Raw genomic sequence first — 23,278 nt, 5'->3', positions numbered from 1 at the left:
CACTTTAGCACACAAAAGGCTTTCTCTTGGGCTACCTTACAATGAGACTCTTTAATTTCTTGTTGGTTACTTTGCATTCACGTCGCATAAGCTAAAATTCATAAGCAATCTCATTTCGAGACCATTTTCATAATTCAATTCATATGCACATGTAAATACAAACCTCGGTCAATATCGAGTGCGCCTTTCCAAATCAATTCAAAACACCTTTGTAAGTCGACTACTTGTAAAAGTATCGCCATCAACCTCACATGGCTTACTCTTGGGCCTTCTTACAATGAGACCTATTCGGTTTTAATTAATCAATTAGACGAACTATTCACTAAATAAATTCAATCCATTCACAAAATACAAATTTAAAACCTCGATCCAACATCGAGTATTCTTTATTAAGAATTAAAATACTTAATCATAATTAAACATTATTTCACTTAGGAATAAAAGAGGTAATGGTTTTGAGTTTTCAACTCCTCTCCTCGATTATTTAAGCACGAACTCTTTTACTCGATTAAATCGAACTACCGTCATTTCTAATCCTCCTAAGCACAAACAAATCAAATTCTTTTACAATAAGAAACAAAAAGGGAGATAACTTTGAGTCTTCAATTTTTTCTCCTCGACTGTTTGAGTACAAGTTCTCTTACTTGTTTAGTTAAATAATTGTCGTTCCTCTACAAACCTCCAAACCCCGATTAAATCAAAATATTTTTTACAATAAGTTGAATGAAAAATGAGTTGACTTTGAGTTTTCAACTTCACTCCTCAATTTGGCGAATACGAGTTCTCTTACTCGGTCACTCAAATAATTGTCATTTCTCCGCAAACATACAACTTAATCAAACCACTTTCATAACAAATTATACGAAAAGGGAGATGGTATTGAGTTTTCGATTCCTCTCCTCAAATACTTGGATATGAGTTGTTTTACTCAGTCATTCAAGTATTTGTCGTTCATGCTAAAATACGTCAATCCTATACAACCTTATTTTCATAAATACTCAGATGAAATAGAGAGCGGTTTAGAGTCTTCTATTCCCTTTCTCGGTTATTAGGATACGAGTTGTCTTACTCAATTATCCGAGTAATCGTCATCCAACCAAAAACATCTCAACCAATCAAAACATCCAACATATTAATCCAACCTATCACCCCCGTGTGACCAAAACTCTTTTCAAAAGAACACTATTTAATCTTTTCTAATGCGCATAACAAACTAGTGCTTAAGTCTCCGCCGAGAGTAGACAAGCCAACGTTTAGCCTTTAGGATGGGATCAAACATTTGTTCATTAAAAAACACCAACCAACCGTAGTTCCCCGAACTATGAATGCTCTGATTTCCTTATTGCACCATAAGGATACGTAGGCAGGAGATTGTTGTATCTTTGTGAGCACACTAATAAAAAACCTCCCCTTTCTCCTTTCTAAGGTTCTTATCCATTTCTATTTTCAATATTTTATAACCCAAAGATAACAAACAAACATAAATTAACACTCGAAACGCAAATTAGAACTAAAAGGTTCCCGTTGAGTACAATAGACGTAAGGGGTGTTAATACCTTCCCCTTACGTAATCCACTCCCGAATCCAAATATGGTTGCGACGATCATTATTCCATCTCCTAAAGGTTTTATCGATATTTTCCTATCCCTTCATTGGGATAAATAAAGTTCGGTGGCGACTCTGTTCGAACATAAATTTTTCCGCGACCATCGCGAGGAATCATATTTTTCGAGATGCGACACCCGCGTCTTCATTAGACAGTCTAATTTCATCACGATAATATTGAAATGACGGATGAGTTAGAGCATACCCAGCATTCACCACCTTCTTGTGAAGATTCTTATCTTTTATAGCACACATGAAGTTTTGTGCAATGTGTCTAATGTAATAGACATGGGTAGAAGGAGGGTCATGCCATCCGTTTTCATGGTTGTTGTAGGCACTCTCAATGGCAGCATGTCTATCAGAAATCAAACAGAGATTGACTTGTGGAGCCACATGCATTCTGAGATGTCGAAGAAAGAAACCCCATCCAGCAACCGTTTCACCTTCAACCAGAGCAAAGGCAGTGGGAAAGACATTGTTGTTGCCGTCTTGTGCAACCGCCATGAGCAAAGTACCCTTGTATTTTCCATATAACCAAGTGCCATCAATTTGAATAATAGGTTTGCAGAATGCGAAACCTTTGATGCACGGGTCAAATGCCCAAAAGAGACGGTGAAAGATTCTATTACTTGTAGCACAGGTTCCGTCTGGCATCATTACTAGCAATGTCTCCATAATTGCCATAGTTCCTGGGACATATGTTTTTAGTGCCCATAAAAATTGTGACAATTCCTTGTATGAATCCCCCCAGTTGTCGAATACTTGTTCAACAGCCTTTGTTCTCGCAATCCAGGCTTTCTTGTAAGATGGAGTATAATTATATGTTGTTCTGATATGGGATATAATTATACCCACCTTCACTGATGGGTCTTTATTAACCAACAGCAAAATGTCTTGACATATCAACGCAACACTTAGTTTACGGTGATCTTGTTCAACGTTAGTTGCAATGCAACTGTGAGGTGGGTTTATTGAAGCGATCTCCCAAGAGTCATTTTTCTTTTTGTAAGACGTAGCCAAACGAAACTTACAAAGCATGTTACGACATTCGATAACATACCTTCTAGAATCAGTGCGTTTCACTGTAAAATCAACAGAGTTGTTCATATGGAATTTTTGGTTAGCTAGAACACATTCTTCTTTGGTACGAAACATGTCTCCCGCCTTTAATTCTCCTTCTGATCTCGGATACGGATTATAGAAAACATTGTTGGATGTTTCATCGTCGTGCAGATCCATATTTGTCATATGTTAAGGCGGATTGTAGACATGACTATGAGGTATTGTGGTGGTTGATCATCATCTTCAATGTCGTTGTTCAGCATGTGATCAACCTGTATCTCAGTCTCCTCTTCCTCTTCATCAACGACATCCACTTCTGCTTCTGCTTCTGGGTTGACGTCATCTGACCATTGCGGATCAAATTCACCAGATTCATCCTGACTGGTTATTTGTGACTGCTGAGATGGTATACATGGTTGAAGAGTAATGTACAACTCAATACAGCTGCAGCTTGAATGTTCATGACTAACAAACATGTATTCAACATCTTCATCGTCTAGTACCTTTAGGGGAAAAAACTTGCATTGATTATTCTAAAAAAATATTGGATTTTGATATGTGATCTTTGACACAATACCCGATCCTATACAGGATTGTATTCTTTTTTTCAAATGCAAGAAGGTTGCATTTCTCTTGATCGCGAGTCTAATGGTATATGTGTTTCGAAAACCAAAACCATACAACTCAGACTCGTATGTTTCACCGTTGCAGTGAACGTTGACACTGTATTTTGGTGAAGATGACATTGTGCAGATGAAAACTATTTTCTTGCTGCAGATGAATGGGAGTGAAGTGTTTTGGATGTTAATAGTAAGACACTTAAATAGAGGAGTGAAGTGTCTCACATGCTAGCTAGTTCGAAGTGATGTGTCACACATGCAAGTTACTCCAAAGTGACGTGTCGCACATGCAAGTTACTCCGAAATGATATGTCAACCATGCAAGATACTAAGAAGTGACATGTTCAGCATGCAAGAGAGAGGACAGCCACGTGTCAGACATGCAGACACACACTCCAAATGAATTGGCGCCCCCACTCATTCCTTGCACATGGGCGCCAATTCAAGTGGAGGCACCTTGTCAAAGCATGCATTCAGACCTCAAAACCAAGCAATCAGACCTAGGTCTTGCATGCATGTCCCTATGGAGGCGCCAATTTGAATGACGACCCCTCTTAAAGGTTGTACATGGTCGCCAATTCAAGTGGAGACACCATACAAACACAATTTTTCATGCTCCCATCCATTTGTCGATAAATACATCCACTCCATCAACACTTCTTCCACACCATCACTCTCACTACTTCTACAATACTTCTTCTACAATTTCATCTGCAACAACTTCTTATAGTTTCATCTACACCAACCCCCCGACAAAATGTCTATCCTCACAATGGGCGAATCACATAGAGGAACGGTTGCAAACATCGTAACATATGTAAGTTTTTTCTTTTGTTAACTTTTTATCTTTCATCTTCACCAACCCCCTTTTATTTTAACATACCAACTTAGTCAAGTTTTTTGTTCTTTATTTTATAGGATGTATCAAGGTTCCGGACTCGGGTCCACGAATATGCCCATATGGACCCGATGATTCAACCTTATGTTGAACTCGCCGATTTTGGTCATATAAGCAAGATTTTGTCTTGGTCCGTAGATAACAAATTCATTCTAGCTTTATGCGAAAGATGGAGGCCAGAGACACACACATTTTGGTTCCCAACCGGTGAGTGTACAGTGACGTTAGAAGACGTCTACATGCTTTTGGGACTGCCCATTGAAGGTAAGGCTGTTAATGGTAAAACCAACTATGCAAATTCAATTTGCATGGATCTCTTGGAGACTGATTTGTTAGATGATAACGCAAGAGGTCAATGTATACTACTTTCACGCCTTAAGTCGTACTATAATAGTTTATACTTATATAAGCATTCTACCGAAGATGCTCGAATAATAAAAACTAGGTGTTACATTATGCTGTTAATTGGCTCGTTTTTATTTCCCGAAGGTAGTGGTTCTAGCATGCATATTATGTATTTACCTTTACTTAGACATGTAGATAGAATAGGAAGTTACAGTTGGGGATCTGCTTGTCTAGCCTATCTTTATAGCTCCTTGTGCAAAAACTCACACAAAGACACATCTACATTTTCTGGATGTGCTGTTTTGCTACAAGCATGGGGTTGGTCAAGACTACCGTCCCTAACACCCGTCAACAACAACCCTTTCACATTTCCGTATGCACAAAAGTAAGTTGTTTAAATTGCTATATCTTTAGTTACTTCTTTAAAGATTATTATCTCTAACTAATATTTTTTTGACTTTTTCGTGTAGATGGTCTGCATGTGGTATGAGTTACAACAGATGTCCAAGACACTGTATTACTCAGTATCGCGACCTGTTGGATCACCTTCGACCAACAGACGTAAGGAAAATAACTTAATAATTTCGTTATATTTTGTTAACTTCTTCTACCTAAATTATAATCCTATCTTCTTTCACATTTCAGTTCATTTGGCATCCATACCTTAATTTGGATCATGACCATCAGGTCAACGCTGAAGACACGACCGTATGGACTGCATGCACACCGATAATACGATTCACAACTGTGGATATGCACAACAGTGATCGTGTGAATCTGCAGTTCGGTATGCCCCAAAATATCCCAGATCCCCCAACTAGCCTAGGAGAATGGCATATGCGCAAAGTTAACGACCAATGGAACTTCAATCCATGGCAAAGCTTCGCAAGATCGGAGTGTCGCAAATGGAAGCACCGTCATGACCATGTGTTAACTGACGCAGTCATGCCAACTGAAGAAAAACCAAGTCGTACTTATATGGCTTGGTACAGATCGGTTGGTTTTCAGTTCATCGCCGAGGATATGTACTTGTACGGACCACGCCAGATGACTTACACACCTGACACCTCAACATCAAACCCCTAACAACAGTGTCAGACCGAATACACACAACCCCCTGTCCGTCAAAAGTTTCATTCAACCAACACACAAACATACAACCAAAACATACCATACACCCAACCCCAATACCAAGAGCATACCCCATACCACCACCAACAAATTGACCATCAACCTGAGACTCAACATCGCTTCGCACCCACCCCATCACCCTACCAAAGTCGCCTAAGCCAGAACACCCAACGATCATTCAACACCAACCGCCCCTCCTCCTACCATAACCAAGAAGCCCAAACCTCACAAAATCAAAACATCCAACAAACCTATCTCTACCAAACACCCCAACAACCTTTCCAACCTTTCCTCGACGCATCGTTCACACCCATGTCTCCCTTCAACCGTCCCTGTCGCCCATCAATGAGTCAACCACAACCCAACTTCTCTGGCATGGGTTATGAGCTCAGCTACCGCGGTACACCATCGATGCATACTGAAGACTATGCAGACTTGTCTGACTACCTCAACATGCCTTCTCCTGTAGTTGGAAGTGACACTCCTGGCCCCTCAGATGCTCAAACACCGGTACCGAATCATCAACGTGGGTTAGGGCCACGGGTTAGGGTAGCTAGAGGATGTGGGACCGGAGGTCGGTTAGGTGATCCCGATCATCACCATTAGGTTTCTTTGTGTAAACGGAAAAATTTATTAATATCAATTGGTCCTATATCAAATTTATTTATCACGTATACCATTTACCCAAAAAAATATCATTTTACACCGAGACTCCAATTGAATTGACGTCTCCTCTTAAGTACTAGACAGGGGCGCCAACTCAATTGACTAGGGCACCTGCCCTAGCCAATCTAATTGGAGTCTCCATTCAAGTATTTAAAAGGAGGCGTTGAAAAAGTGGATTATTTTTTTTTTAAAAATTCCAATGACTACATATAAAATCAGAATAAAAACATTGAATATATAAAAAATGCACTTTTTTATGGAAAAAAATTAATTACAATAATATTACTTTTCCAACAATCACAGCCCTATTTTCTGTCATTGTTTGTTGAGTAATCAGTTAATATTAATATTCTCGCTGATTGCGTGAGTTTGACTCGAAAACATTACCCTTACCAAATCTAATGAATATTAATGAAAAGAATATTAATGAAAATCTAAATAAATTAAGGTTGATAATTTTCCAAGTCCCTTAATAATTCAACGGCTCAGATTCTCCGTCAAATCTTCATCTCTATCCTCTTTCTCATCCACCATTGTTACTCTGCAACCAAAAAAACACCATAACACACTTCACAAGTTTCATTTTTTAGCTTCAATTTCTATCTAATTCCCTTCGAATGTTACCTTTAGAGTATCACCTTCATTATCGATCTCCTTTAACCCATAACAAATCCAAATTTTACATAAATTCACATCACCAAACATCGCTATTTTCCCGCGTAAATTTTAGGGTTCGCCCTTCTTTGTGTCGCTTTCAATTCTCAGCTTCACACAATTCACGATGGGCTTGGGTTTGTCGTTCTTCAAGTGAGACAGATTCAGCAACCGGGTCGAGTCCTGGAGAGGAGAAAGCGGGGGAGGGTCCGGTTGTTGAGGATGGCGATTCACCGAGCTCCGGCTCGGACCAGAGGAGGGAGAAACAGAAGAAGGGAGGAAGGTGGGGTTGGCGGTGGCCGGAGTTACGGTGGGAACCGATAGTTGAAGCGCAGGAAATTGGGGTTTTGGTGTTGCAATTTGGGATGCTGATTTTTGTTACAAGATTGCTCTGGCCCGGATATTCGTTGCCCGGGTCGGATCCGAAGGCTCGAACGACGTTGGTGAGTGTGCCTTATAGTGAGTTTTTGAATAGAGTTAATGACAACCAGGTGAGGAAAGTGGAGGTTGATGGGCTTCATGTAATGTTCAAGTTGAAGAGTGGTGTTGGAAATGTTGATGATGGTGAAGTTTTAGGAGGTGGTAATAGGTTGCATGAATTAGAGTCTTTGGTGAAGGGTGTTGCACCAACCAAGAGGATAGTTTTTACTACAACAAGGCCAAGTGATATCAGAACTCCTTATGAAAAGATGCTGGAGAATGAGGTGGAGTTCGGGTCTCCGGATAGGCGTTCGGGTGGATTCTTTAAATCTGCAGTGGTATGCAAGTTCTGAAGTTGATTGAATTAATCTGTGTTTGAATTCCTATAAAGTAGATGGTTGACATTGTTTATTCTGTTTCACTCTTTTAATAGTTAAAAAATAGTGTGAAAGCAAGTAGAGGTGTAAGACCGGGTTAATGCTCAAAATCAATAGCTAATAGAGGTGTAAGACCTTTTTAACAAGTTAGTGTTGAACCAAGATGCAATTTGCACGGATTGTTGTAAGATACTAACGAATATGATGATATACCATTTGAATTTATAAATTATTGAAAAGTTGGATTCTTTTTGTTTGTATAAAAGAAGCTAAGCTTTATATAGGCTGAATGAAGTGAGTATGCATACACCAGGCAGGAACAAAGAATCTTTTGAAATGTGTTAAATATGCCATGCTGTAGCTAGGAACAACAGGCTACGTTCGCTCTATCTAATAGATATCAAGTCTTGATTTGTACTAATAATTTAGTTTAATGTGTCTCTAGTTCATAATATTCACTTTATTGTATTTCATTACTAACTCCATGGTTGTTGTGGTAGATAGTGATACCATATATATTAGTATGTTATGACATGCTGACTTCATTCTTCTATTGTGCAGATAACCTTGTTTTATGTTGCTGTGCTTGGATGGCTTCTCCAACGATTCCCTGTAAACTTTTCTCAGGTGAGTTTGCATTCTCATCCCTTTTGGATTTATTGGCCTTCCCATTCAACTTATGTTTCCTACAGTTTTAAAAACAATACATTTTTCTAAATTGTATGCTGTTTGCAGCACGCTACTAGTCAGATTCAGAATCACAAATCAGGGACTTCCGGTAAACGAGGTGAAACAGTCACTTTTGCTGATATTGCTGGTGTGGATGAGGCTAAAGAGGAGTTAGAAGAGATAGTGGTACGCCATTCTTTCATCATTTTCAGCGCTTACAATCTGCCGAGTGTTTTAACTTTTAAAGGCTTTTTATCTTACAGCTTAGTCATATGTTTTCATTTTGAATCTTCTGTTGGTACAGGAAACTAATTTTGATTATGCTGATTTTCACTTGTCAGGAATTTCTTCGAAATCCAGACAGGTACACACGACTCGGTGCTCGTCCTCCTCGTGGTGTTTTATTGGTGAGTTGGGATCAAAATTTGTGAAATTTGAACAGGTTTATATGCATTTAACATTCCGCAGAATTGCCTACTGTGTTATACTCACTATCACATTTAAGTAATTTTAAGTTGAAATAAACTGGACAGATATTTTGTTTGACTAATCTATGTGCATGCAAGAGGTAGTTCTAGGAATAAATCCTCAAACTGTTTATGCTTATGTCTTTTCTGTATGTTTGAGTAATGACTTGTTTGAGTTTATTTACTAGCATAAACACTTTTGAGACTCTTTAGAGAGCTTCTGAAAGCAACTTATGACATGTCCATTATCCATAAGTTGTTTTCAATTAATTTCCACAAACTTTAGGATAACTTACGAAAACAGCGTATAGCATATGTGAACAACTTGGCTTTATTTTATCTTGGTATAAAAATAGTTTATACATAGAGACTTGTATGATTTTAGCTTATGCTATACATTCTTAAATTAAGCTGTTTACCCAAATAGACCGGACCCTAGTCTATCATGTAATTTAATGAGTTTTAATATTTTTTTTAGGGTGAGAGGTAGACTGTAAATGTCTGTTCATTTATCTTACAGGTGGGCGTTCCAGGGACAGGCAAGACTCTACTAGCAAAGGCTGTGGCTGGGGAAGCTGATGTGCCATTTATAAGTTGTTCTGCTAGTGAGTTTGTAGAGTTGTATGTTGGAATGGGTGCTTCTCGTGTAAGAGATCTCTTTGCAAAGGCAAAAAGGGAAGCTCCATCAATAATATTTATCGACGAGGTATAAAAATGTATTCTCTTGTTGCATAGAAATCCTACATCCCGACTCATGATTCTGACAACACTGCAAGGGATGATCAGAGTTTATTTTGGTATACAGATAGATGCTGTAGCTAAAAGTCGTGATGGAAAATTTCGCATGGTCAGCAATGATGAACGAGAACAAACCTTGAACCAGTTGCTCACTGTTAGTATTCCTTTGAAACTTTTCATTTCGTCAAATGTAAAAAATTGAGAAAAAACGCCACTATCCCATAGTGGCTAATAAGTTAAAGTTACATTTCAGGAGATGGATGGGTTTGACAGCAATTCTGCAGTGATAGTTCTTGGAGCTACTAATAGGTCTGATGTCTTGGACCCTGCTCTTCGCCGTCCAGGAAGATTTGATCGTGTAGTTATGGTCTGTATCATATATTGATTTTTCTAGATAACAAAGATTGAAGTTACAAAATTTACGTGATTAATTAAAAAAAAGTTATTTAATCGGGTAAAGAAGGATAAAATTGTAAATAAGAAAAAAGGGGTACACCAAATTTGGCATCCCCTTCATATATAGGTACACCAAATTTGGCATCCCTTTTATATATAGGTACACCAAATTTGGCATCCCCTTTATATATAGGTATAGAATACTGAATTTCTGATATTGAACTAAGAATTCTTCGCCCTGCATATCTATAAGACTATAACAAACTTCCCAAAATTCTTCTTAGGTGGAAGCACCTGATAGGATTGGAAGAGAAGCCATCCTGAAAGTTCATGTTTCCAAAAAAGAACTTCCTTTAGCCAAAGATGTTGGTCTTGGTGACATAGCTTCTATGACAACTGGTTTCACTGGGTAATTGAGCTGTATTTTTTATTTAAAAAAATTGTCTCATACTCCTCTTTTTAATTTCTTTGAATACATTAAGATTGGAGTTTGATTTGAAACATGTTACATTGTTACAGAGCAGATCTTGCAAACCTAGTAAATGAGGCTGCTTTGCTAGCTGGAAGACAAAGTAAAGCTGTTGTAGAGAAAATTGATTTCATTCATGCTGTAGAAAGATCAATAGCTGTAAGTCATACTCACTGTTATGCATATAGTTGTTTATGCATATAGATGTAGATTCAAAAGATTTTTCTATAAAACGACAAAATGATAAACTAAAATATTAGTTTTCCAGTAAGTTGTCGTGAATAAAAACCAAGTCACTTGTTTTAGGGCATAGAGAAGAAGACCGCGAAGTTGCAAGGAAGTGAGAAAGCCGTTGTTGCACGCCATGAGGCCGGCCATGCTGTAGTTGGTACTGCAGTTGCAAAGCTTCTTCCTGGACAACCACGTGTTGAGGTAAACTCATTGAAGATTCTCTATTATTCCCACTTCAAAGATGCTACTGCTATTGCAGTTATGCGAATTCAGCTTGTATTACATGTAAAACTACTTGGTTGTTTCAGATTCATTTTTAATAAACTGTATTTTGTGTTGTCAGAAACTAAGTATATTGCCAAGGTCAGGAGGGGCTTTGGGCTTTACTTATATTCCTCCAACAAGTGAAGATAGATATTTGCTATTCATCGATGAGTTGCTTGGTCGCCTGGTAACCCTCCTTGGAGGACGTGCGGCTGAAGAAGTTGTTTATTCTGGGCGGGTTTCAACAGGTGCGCTTGACGACATACGACGAGCAACTGATATGGCATACAAGGCTATAGCTGAATATGGTCTTAATCAGACCATAGGCCCTATGTCAATATCCACTCTTTCTAGTGGTGGAATTGATGAATCTGGGGGTGGAGCTCCTTGGGGAAGGGATCAGGTGCTGCAGTTTATCAACTTTTTTCTCTCTCTCTCTTCATATTCAATTTTTTCAGTATGCTGATCTTTGTTTGTACGTAACAGGGACACCTCATTGATCTTGTTCAGAGGGAGGTGCAAACGTTACTGAAGTCTGCACTGGCTGTTGCACTTTCCATTGTCGGAGCAAATCTTACTGTTTTGGAAGGTCTTGGTGCTTATTTGGAAGGTAATTAGTCTGGCTATTTTCAATGTTTGGTGATTTAGCCTAGTGTTTGCAGGTTATTGTCAAGCATTAACAATGCATACACTTTAATTTATGTCACACTGACACTTCAAAACAAAGACATTTCGGCTTCATTTCGGCTTAGCCACAATGTTCTAATGGTGCTTGTTTTTCAGAAAAGGAGAAAGTTGAGGGTGAAGAGCTGCAAAAGTGGTTAAAATTAGTTGTTGCACCGACAGAGCTTGCTCGTTTCATCCAAAGTACTCAAGAGCCTCTTCTTCCATTGCAAGAGTCACTTGTTCCGTTGCAAGAGTCTCTTCTCCCGTTGCAGACAGGTCTGTGACAGTTAAAAGAGTTGTTGAATATGGTAGCAGTGTGAACTGTAACTTGGAGTATGACTTTTCACATCACCTAGCTGAAGCAAGTTAAGTTATATCTCAAATACTAATAGCATGAGTTCACCTTTACAACTTTATGTATATTTCTGTAAAGTGAATTTTTATATCTTTTTTTAACATTATAGTCATCAAGTTATTTATGATATAGCTCAGTTCACACAACCAAAGCCACATGAAATGGAAACATACGTAGATGTATAAGTCAATTGGCCTCCAAGGATTTTATTAGTCTTAAACTGCATTCATACATGTTAGTTTATGAATTTGTTTATACAGTTTGATTATGTGAAATATATATGACTCTTCTCTTCTTGTTACTCCAATGTCTCGTACTATTTAAATGGGAACTGCATGAACATTTCTACGATGTTTATTTTTCAACATTGTGTGAGTTTTGAAAGGTTGAGGCATCATCATCGGAAATCATAGATTTTTTGTTCATTTGTCATGGCGCAAGTGATTGATGAGGATGATTTTGTCCATTTTCGAATGACAAATCGAATCAGATTTTTATGTTTTTTCTTTTCTTTTATAAATGGAACTTTTGAATACATCTTTATTATCTTTAAAGAGGAATAATGCAGTACGTGGACCGACTTATTATGTGATTGAAATTCTTTGGGAAGTTACGATGTCATATTCATGTCTGGAATGGTCAAATTTTATATTGTTTCACTACTTGTACTATATCTCACTAGTACTAAGAAAAAGTTTGATAATATCCGAAAGCTAATGTTGTAAAAATCGGACTGAATCGGCCGGTCCAACCGGTTGGATCGGGATCTAAAGATGAATCCGGTTGGATCAACCTTTTAAAATCATTTGTGGATCAAAATCGGAAAAATCGGATTGAACCGTCTGAAATCATTCTAACCAAAGAATCGAAATCAATTTTGTAAAACCGTTTGAATCAAAAAAGTTGCGTCAAATTAACTTTTTTTAAATTTTAATATATTAATATCACAATTTAACATATATTCTTTAATCACAAAATTGAATTCTATACAACCTTTTAAATTTTGTCACTCTACTATAGTTTTTCTTTCAATCATATTTCATCATCATCACATCGTCTCTTTTAAATATAGAGTCACAATATTCAATTTAATATTGATTGTCGTTTAAGTCAATATTATTTGTTGTTGTCAAGTAAGATTTGTTTGTCGTAATTCAATTCAAATTTATTTTTTTAATAAAATATTTTGAATTATTTATTTTTGATATTTTATTTTAATTATTTGAATTATTATATTTTTTATTTTAATTTTGATTTGAATTAGTTTATCTTATTATAATTTTTTAATTTGGTCAAATAATTATTAAATAAAAATTGAAATAAAATGTAGAACTATGTTATGTTATTATATTATTGAAATACAAAGTGACGAAGAAAAGTATCTTGCATATGCATTCTTAAGAAAATCTATATCAATAACTTTTATAAGACCGTTCTCTACTATTAAATATCTCAAATTTGTGTCAATAGTTGTCCATTGATTTGGATCATATATATTTTTATGAGAAGATTCTTCTAATACTTCTTATCTATCTTCATTGTGAGTGTCTGAATCAATACAATCTTGTCTATTAACCTATACTATAGTTTTCCTATTCGTTGCCACAAATTTCAACGATCCCTTACACACTACTCTAATCAATATTTAGAAAATCTTATCATTTCACCTGTTTTTCAATTTTTTGTTATTTTGAGTGGCTCCTTTAGGTAAAACAACATTTGATATGCAAGATGTGAATTATGAGGAGGCATCTTTTAGGACAATATGTTTTAGAAAATTTTACCTTGTATCCTTACAGTTAGCCCCATACCCCTACAAAATTTTAAAAATTCTCATTCTACTCTTAATTGGTTTTAACCAATTTACCATTTCATTTTTACCATTCAGTTGAAAATTTCAGAAATTACACTTTCACACCCCTCGCACTGGAACTCCTGCAAAAAGACTTCCGATATGTATTTTTCCCAAACCGGAAGACTTCAAGAATGAGTTCCAGAACACATAAATCAATGAACCGGAACACTTCATGAAAGAGTTCCAGTTCAGTTAGAAAAATTTTACAAAACCGGAACACTTCTTGAAAGAGTTCCGGTGAACAAATTTATACATACCGGAACTCTTTGGAGAAATGTTCTGGTTTGTATTATATGTGTTCCGGAAGTCTTTCAAGAAGTCTTCCGGTTCGCTTTTTTTTTATTTAATTTTTTTAATTTTTTTTAATTTTTTTTTATTTTTTTTTATTTTGCAGGAATGGAAAATCTTCCCTCAATATGTGTAGATACTACTAATGCGTTTATGACGACGGAAAGATTTGGTACACGAGAAGAGGTTATCAGATGGATTAAAGAGGTTGGAATCGACAATAAAGTAACTGTTATTATCAGTCGTTCAGATACTGAAACGGGGAAGAGAGGGAGAAGTAACAAAATAATATTTGGTTGTGATAAAGGTGGGAAACACAAGATTAGTGATAGTGGTACCCAAAGTGCGTCCAAGAAATGTGGATGTCCATTTAAAATCAGGTCGACTCCGGCGAAAGATGGATCTGGTTGGAAGATTGATGTAAAATGTGGGTTACATAATCATGGTTTACCTGATAGATTAGAAGGTCATTCGTTTATTGGTAGGTTGACCACAGATGAGAAGCAACATGTCGCTGATTTGGCAAAGAGACATGTAGCACCTAGACACATATTGCTTTCCTTGCAAGACAATTATCCTGAGAATGTCACTCGGATTACGCAAGTATACAAGCATAAAAGTGTGATACAAAAAGAGATAAGAGGTCCTAGGAGTGAGATACAACATCTGTTTAAGCTTATTGAGGATGCAGGATATGTGTATTGGAGTAGAAAAAAGGATGACTCGGAAGTGGTGAGAGAGATATTTTGGGCACATCCTGATTCAGTTAAGTTGTTGAATATATTTCCGATTGTGTTAGTTATGGATAGCACCTACAAGACAAACAAATATAGACAACCTTTGTTTGAAATTGTTGGCATGACATCGACCGAGTTGACTTTTGCTGTTGGATTTGCGTATATGGAGTCTGAGCAAACAGAGAATTTTTGCTGGGTATTGGAGAAATTAAAATAGTTGTTTGTGAAGAAAGACATGTGTCCACAAGTGATTTTGACAGATAGAGATCTTGCTTTGATGAAAGCAATTGATGTACTCAAAACATAAATATGTAATCAAAACATGAATTTTATATTATTATGTCTATTATATTCAAATCTTAATACATAAAATCAATGTGAACGAGAAATATGCAAAGCTTCAAATAAATCAAAAAACTGTGGATCTTCCTCTTCGGCATTAACCTGTCTCAGATAGCGATGAATCAATGTAGATACACGAGCCCAATCAGGATCAGATGGCCCGACGTCATATACAGGAACTGGTACCTCTCTAGGAGCGTCACGATGGGGAGGGACCAACCGTGGATGGGAAACACGATAATACCACTCCAGATAACCGTCTTCTACATCAGATGGAGTGGTGGCCACAGTAGATGAACCGATCACAGCGATAACACTCTGATGGTAACTGATCCAATCAACATCAATATCCATCGCCATCATACAATCCAGAGGTGGGGATAGAACATACTGCCTATACCCGAACTGACGTAAACATCTATCAGGCAAGTATGGAATAACTGTTTCACCCCACTTCAAACATCCCCTGTAAAGACATATCTCATCAAATACACGCCATGCTCTATGATCCTCAAATGGTCTCCATATGACGTCGGTAGGTGTCAGCTCATCCAAAATAGGTCGTAAATCATCGACCTTCAGGACTCCCTGCCTATACGACCATCTCATTGCTCGGGGAAGACCACAGTTGTCAGCAAGTTTCCAATTCTCCCCTCTTTTTCCAACCGTTGGAAAGTACTCGTGAATCCAACACTGTTACAAAATACAAACATAATAAATAAAACAAATTAAGTTAACATATTTTATAAAATGAATCCAACACTTAATTAACAAAATTAAATTATATACCTGTAGGAGAGTAGGATATCCACCGAGCTGTTTGCAACTGTACATGGACGCATCTCCAAGATATCGGTAGAGGGTAACTAGTGCAGCTGCTCCCCAACTATATCCTGAACATCCATCCAAGTCCGTAAACAGGAGGAGGTATCGTGCCTCTACAAGTGTAAAGGTCTTATCAGCAAATATGGTGGAACCCACCAACATCAATAGATATGCTCTAGTCGCATATGCCCAGCTGGAAGCAACTCTATGATGTACGAATAAATCGTATAACCACTCCGACTTGTAATACGACCCCCTGCAGCTATGAACATGTGATTGTGCTTGACCCTGTGACACTCCTAGGTAGTCAACAGCAAGTTCAACAGCTACCTCTTCAGTCACATCCTGAGGACTCCAGAAGATACCCCTGATGGGCAAGTGTAGTAGACATGCGACACCATCTAGAGTAATGCTCATTTCACCAAACGGCATGTGAAATAAAGATGTCTCTAGATGCCATCTTTCCACAAATGCCGACACAAGATTTGTGTCTATCTTGTTCAGACTGGTTCTCTGCAGTGAAGATAAACCGGATCGCGATACCCATCTCCATCTGTGGTGGAAGAGCCAATGGAACCCTAGAAGTCAACTTCAGTCCATGTCCAACCACCTTCAACTCTTTCTTTGGACCTCTTTCCTAAAAATAATTAAAACACATATTAGAAAACAAAATATAAAATATTCAACTATTATTCATTTTCAAATATAGTCCGTTTACTTACCTCACCGAACCATAAATGTCGAGCAACATGATGCTCGTACTTCACCAAAAGAGACGTATCGTACGACCTTCCTAGATATCCAGCCGGCTCAGTGTTAGATGCCCAAAAGTGCTTATTTGAGCTATCATATGTGGGCATCTTTCACTCTTTTTCCTTGCTAAAATTGTCAAAACCACATTTGTTTTACATGGAATGCATTACATTGATAAACAAGCTTGGTGCCTTTGATTTGTGTGTTATTGTGCAGGAAAGACATGAACTAATTGAAAATGAAGACACAAGAAAATTGGCAAAGGAACCAAAGAATACAAGCATTTCATCAGCCTGCTCGCTAGGCGAGGCTGTGGCGAAGAACTGCTTCGCTAGGCGAGCTCCTGGCGAAAAGCTCCAGTAAATTGACAAATTAATTCGCCAGGCGAGCTGAAGGCGAAGGTGGTAGCGAGTTCATTCTGTTTTGGTGAAAAACGCAGCCAACACTCACTCGCTAGGCGAAGCTCTAGCGAGTCCCCAGCGAGCATTTCAGTAGCAAAACCTCTCAACCTCGCTGGGGCGAAGGTTGAAGCGTGTCCTTCGCTAGGCGAAGGTATGTTCGCTAGGCGAACATGACAGTTCAGCAGGCCCTGTTTTCTCTGGGCGCAGGGGCCTTATGTGACCATTTTAGACCCTCGCTAGGCGAGCCATTCTGCTCGCCTAGCGAACATGACAGCCCAGCAGTGGTCTATAAGTAGCAGGTGCCACTTTTGAGCACCATACCTTATTTTACCAACTTTTTCCACTTTTGTACTTTCTTCTAGATATTTTTGCAGCATTGTTCTTGGGATCTTTATGCCCTAGTTTTCATTTCTCTTCATCTTAGAACCATCTTCTACAAAAAGAAGGTGGATTCCCATCCAACTTCGATTATCCGACTTGGATGTTGATCAACCTTCTTTCCTTACTTGCCGACCAAGCTACCATGAAAATGAGTAGCTAAGTCATCCATTTGTCAAGGTTAGATGTAGGTGATTACTAGCTTTGTGTGTAAATGTAAGGATCCTCATATGTAAACTCTTTAACGGTAAATATATGATGAAAACTTTGTTTCTATTTAAAACTCTTTGTGTTGGTTTATGATCGAGAGATGTTTACCGACTCTTGACCTAGGTTTTCATCCAAACTTGTTTGTTAGCTAGAGATAGTAACGAATGATTTTGTTCACCATAAGGTTGAACCAAAAAGTTGTCATTTTGATAGATTGTGTTCGAGAGAAACAATGGATCAAAATGGCAAAACTCACAATATGTGTTCGAGAGAAACATATTGAGAGGACTTTGTGAAATGATTTATCATCTAAAGGAGTTTATAAGATTGTTGACCGAGCAAATACATGCAAAGTGATCATTGAAACCTAACTTTGACAATATTTCTCATTTAATCAAACCATAACTTTTACCGCAATTTATTACTTTTTATGCAAGATAACTTGATTAAAACCAAAACCCTATTGTTACATTGAGCTAAGATTAATACAACCATCGAACGGCGGTGATATCTTACAATCCCTGTGGATACGATAACAAAAACCCGACACGAAAAATACATTTCAACAAAATGGCGTCGTTGCCGGGGATTGTAAATTGATATTGCGAGCATCGCAATGGTTGTTTAAGTTTTAGCTTGTGAATTTTTGACTTGTGCTTGTAATTTGTTTGGTTTAGTGTGCAGCTTACGTTTTATGCGAGGGCAAATCCTTGTGGACGAACTTCTTTTTGATCCTGAGATCGAAAGAACCGCAAGGAGGCTCAATAGCAAAACGAGACGTAGGAGGCAACAGGCTAGACAACGCCAAGAGCAAGGAGAAAGTTCTTCAACCACAAATCCACCACCACCTATTTCTACTCCATGTATCAATAGTCCAAGGAACACCGCTCAGTTTGCCAACCACACAGGAAGGCAAGCTGAGATGAAGACGGGAACTCTGAATTTATTATATGGGAGTCCATTCACCGGAATGGACCATGAAGATCCATTTGCTTTTCTCACAAAATTTTATGAGATAGCATTGGCTGCCGGAGTGGATCAGGCTCAGGAGCTCCCGTTGTTCAGACGTTTATTTCCCCACGCTTTGCTCGGTAAAGCAAAGGATTGGTATCTCGATCAAACACCTGCCGTAATGACAGACTGGAACGTGTTAGAAGAGAAATTCATTGAAAGATTTTTCTCCCATAACCGATTCATGGAATCAAAGACGGCCATCTCGGTGTTTTCTCAAGGAACCAGTGAATCTTTAAATGAAGCGTGGGAGAGATTCAAGTCCATGCTTAGGAAATGTAAAGGGCATGGATTTGATGAATTGACTCAAATCCATATCTTCAGAAATGGACTTCAACCAAACTGCAAGACGTTGTTGGATGCCACCTCGGGTGGCTCGTTGATGTCAAAAAGTGCCGAAGAAGCCACGAACATTATAAATCGAATGGCTTTGAATGATCTTCAGAGTCAAAGTCGAGGAAATTCTTTGAAGAAGGCGGGAGTGCTTGAGTTAGGGACGAATGATGCCATCCTTGCCCAAAACAAGCTTATCTCACAACAAGTGGAACTCTTAACGCAACAAATCAAAGAGTTAAGAGAACCGTCAAAAGCTAAACAAATAGCTTGTTGTGAACTTTGTAAAGGTGAACATGACACCGGATTTTGTCCACCTCCCGGTTTTGACGAAGTAAACTACATGGCCAATCAACGGGACTATCAACCAAGACAACAACAACCTTATCAACCGCACCCTCAACAACAACAACAACAATTCCAAGGGAACCAAGGGTTCCAACCTAGAAGCAACTATTATCATAACCAAGGTTATGGAGGTGGTTCTTCTAGCCGTCAAAACCCTCCCCAAAATCCGTATCAATCTCAACAACCGCCGGTCGTCAATTCTAAATTGGAAGAGACATTGACGCAATTCATGCAAATGTCAATGGCCAATCAAAAGAGTAATGACGCGGCCATAAAAAATCTCGAGACTCAGGTTGGGCAACTTGCCAAGCAACTCGCTGAACAACAAACCGGTCCTTCTTTTTCGGCTAATACGCAAACAAATCCTAAGGAGCATTGTAAGGCGATTATGACGAGAAGTGGGAGGGAGTTGGGTAGTGAGAATGAAAAAAGAGTTGAGAGTGAACAAAGAGAGAAAGAGAAAGAAATTGAGGAGGAAATAGTGGAGGAAAATGTTGATGGTGAAATAGGAGTGTGGAGTGATGAGGAAGAAGTTGAAAAGAATAGAAATAATGGTGAAGTTGAAAAAGAAAAAGGTGTGGAGATTGAGGAAAATAACAGTGATGAGGTAATAAGGGAGGTAGTGAAGAAGCCTAGATGGAAAAGTGCTAGAGTTGCAAAGGGAAAGGAGGTAGTGAGCGCTACTCCTATCCAAAACCTTCCTTACCCTCATGCTCCTTCCAAAAGGGAAAATGAACGGCATTACGCCCGGTTCATGGATATTTTTAAACAGTATGCAAAGGTTGGAACTGCAAGGTAATGACCCCTCCGGTGCTCGAGCATTGTTGGCGCGTGAGCAGTTTATGCTTAACGCTAATTGGCCTGTGGACAGGCCAGTCTATGGTGAGGGGGTGGGCGCTGATGCTGATGATGATGATGTTGATGATGAGGCTACCGGTTCTGAGGCCGGTAGCGAGGAGGAGTCCTGAGCCCTTAGTGGGTTAAGTTTTTGTGTGTTTTCAGTTTTTATGTTATTTCTATTTGTATTTTCGGATTTTGTATCTTGATTTTGGTGTTGTACTATTGGGGTGTTTTGTCCCCCATGAACAAATTTATATTTTCAGTTAATGTTATTTAATTATGTTTTTAATTTTGTGTGTTTAATAAATTTTTGGTTGATTGAGTGGTAAACCCTTCTAGATTGGTTGCTCCTCAAGAAGTACCCAATGAAGGTGCATCCGAGCTTGGATGGCAATGATAAGAATAAACAAGTGAATAAGGCTAAGGTACATGGTTACCGTCGGCTAGAATTTTAGAATGCATTAGGAACTTTACTCTTTTTGGTAAATTGAATATTGTCTTTTTGCAACATAATTGAATGAATGTTTCATCTAGAACTTAAAACCACAAATTGTGAGGAAACCTCCATTGTACACTTAAATGCTGGATTCTAATAAGTTTTGTTGATTCATGTGATTCATGCTTTGTCTTTTATTATTGTGAAATTGTGGAAGCAATTAGAAATGATCAAGGCACTTGTTTTCTTTTGAGCACAACTACATCCAAAAGCAACTTACCTGTGAGCAGAGAGAGTATTTGTTAACCCCCTTTGAGCTTAAACAGTTGAATCTCGGCTTGAAATAAAGGGAGATCTCAAAAATCTTTTTTTTACAACCCGGAAAACCATGATTATTGTTCTTTTGCCGTAAAAAGTTAAGAGCATTCACTTAGGATGTGGAAGAAATAAGTTGGGGAGAACGAATAAGAATTGGTAAGTACCACAACTCTTGAAAAAGAAAAGAAAAACCGAGCAAGCATAGAAAAATATATGTATAGAAAATATAGAAAAGAAACATCTGTTTTGTATACATGATGTGAAAGAAAAGAACAAAAATAAAAGAATGAAAATGAATGCTTGCTTGGAAGAAAAAAATAAAAATGGAGTTGTGGAATATGTGTTGTGAAGGTTACAAATAAGAAACAAATGAAACAAAGTCGAGTAGTGTGAATATTATTGTGAATGTCTCTTTTGCATTGGCACTTTCGTTTCAATGGCCTTAGAAATGACCCTTGTTTGTTAACCTAACCAAGCTTCAACCGAAAAGCCCTTAGTGATCTTTATGCTTCCACAGTACCATTTTTAATTGTTAGACATTGTATGAATCTATTTGATTTCTTCATTATTTGTTAGAGAGTGAGATTAGTCCCGCGGTTGCAAACGCGCAAAATCTTCATTCCTTATTCGAAGAGGAGAGATAGGATGATTCATTCAGAATAGTATTGTTGTAGATAGATAAATATTTTGCATTGCTATTTAAGTTTTAGTTCTTATGTATTATTTTATTCGAACCGTTGGGAACTTGTATTTGCTGATTTCGCTTGTGTTTGAGCCGTTTATCCAACTTCGGAGAAACCAGTTTCTTAAAGCAAATCCTCTTGTCCTTCAAGAGGCATACTTTGCTTGAGGACAAGCAAGAATCTAGTTGGGGAGAGTTGTTAGATGCCCAAAAGTGCTTATTTGAGCTATCATATGTGGGCATCTTTCACTCTTTTTCCTTGCTAAAATTGTCAAAACCACATTTGTTTTACATGGAATGCATTACATTGATAAACAAGCTTGGTGCCTTTGATTTGTGTGTTATTGTGCAGGAAAGACATGAACTAATTGAAAATGAAGACACAAGAAAATTGGCAAAGGAACCAAAGAATACAAGCATTTCATCAGCCTGCTCGCTAGGCGAGGCTGTGGCGAAGAACTGCTTCGCTAGGCGAGCTCCTGGCGAAAAGCTCCAGTAAATTGACAAATTAATTCGCCAGGCGAGCTGAAGGCGAAGGTGGTAGCGAGTTCATTCTGTTTTGGTGAAAAACGCAGCCAGCACTCACTCGCTAGGCGAAGCTCTAGCGAGTCCCCAGCGAGCATTCCAGTAGCAAAACCTCTCAACCTCGCTGGGGCGAAGGTTGAAGCGTGTCCTTCGCTAGGCGAAGGTATGTTCGCTAGGCGAACATGACAGTTCAGCAGACCCTGTTTTCTCTGGGCGCAGGGGCCTTATGTGACCATTTTAGACCCTCGCTAGGCGAGTCATTCTGCTCGCCTAGCGAACATGACAGCCCAGCAGTGGTCTATAAGTAGCAGGTGCCACTTTTGAGCACCATACCTTATTTTACCAACTTTTTCCACTTTTGTACTTTCTTCTAGATATTTTTGCAGCATTGTTCTTGGGATCTTTATGCCCTAGTTTTCATTTCTCTTCATCTTAGAACCATCTTCTACAAAAAGAAGGTGGATTCCCATCCAACTTCGATTATCCGACTTGGATGTTGATCAACCTTCTTTCCTTACTTGCCGACCAAGCTACCATGAAAATGAGTAGCTAAGTCATCCATTTGTCAAGGTTAGATGTAGGTGATTACTAGCTTTGTGTGTAAATGTAAGGATCCTCATATGTAAACTCTTTAACGGTAAATATATGATGAAAACTTTGTTTCTATTTAAAACTCTTTGTGTTGGTTTATGATCGAGAGATGTTTACCGACTCTTGACCTAGGTTTTCATCCAAACTTGTTTGTTAGCTAGAGATAGTAACGAATGATTTTGTTCACCATAAGGTTGAACCAAAAAGTTGTCATTTTGATAGATTGTGTTCGAGAGAAACAATGGATCAAAATGGCAAAACTCACAATATGTGTTCGAGAGAAACATATTGAGAGGACTTTGTGAAATGATTTATCATCTAAAGGAGTTTATAAGATTGTTGACCGAGCAAATACATGCAAAGTGATCATTG

At 38.2% G+C, this 23,278-nt stretch overlaps 1 protein-coding gene across 1 annotated transcript; it reads left to right on the top strand.

Moving 5' to 3' along the window:
* Positions 1 to 6,768: 6,768 nt before the first annotated feature.
* On the top strand, positions 6,769 to 12,334 carry LOC127084608 (ATP-dependent zinc metalloprotease FTSH 9, chloroplastic). The gene is made up of 13 exons (XM_051025094.1): positions 6,769 to 7,739; positions 8,340 to 8,405; positions 8,514 to 8,633; positions 8,789 to 8,854; positions 9,435 to 9,620; positions 9,720 to 9,806; positions 9,906 to 10,019; positions 10,333 to 10,457; positions 10,568 to 10,676; positions 10,824 to 10,949; positions 11,092 to 11,415; positions 11,499 to 11,622; positions 11,796 to 12,334. The coding sequence occupies exons 1-13, from the start codon at positions 6,945 to 6,947 to the stop codon at positions 11,960 to 11,962; spliced, it is 2,409 nt and encodes an 802-aa protein (XP_050881051.1). The 5' UTR covers positions 6,769 to 6,944; the 3' UTR covers positions 11,963 to 12,334.
* The last annotated feature ends 10,944 nt before the right edge of the window (positions 12,335 to 23,278 follow it).

The sequence above is a fragment of the Lathyrus oleraceus genome, chromosome 5 (genome assembly GCF_024323335.1).
Source record: "Lathyrus oleraceus cultivar Zhongwan6 chromosome 5, CAAS_Psat_ZW6_1.0, whole genome shotgun sequence".
Classification (NCBI taxonomy): Eukaryota; Viridiplantae; Streptophyta; class Magnoliopsida; order Fabales; family Fabaceae; genus Lathyrus; species Lathyrus oleraceus.
The sequence above is the reverse complement of the archived record's forward strand: the minus strand, read 5'-3'. Positions and strand labels throughout refer to the sequence as shown.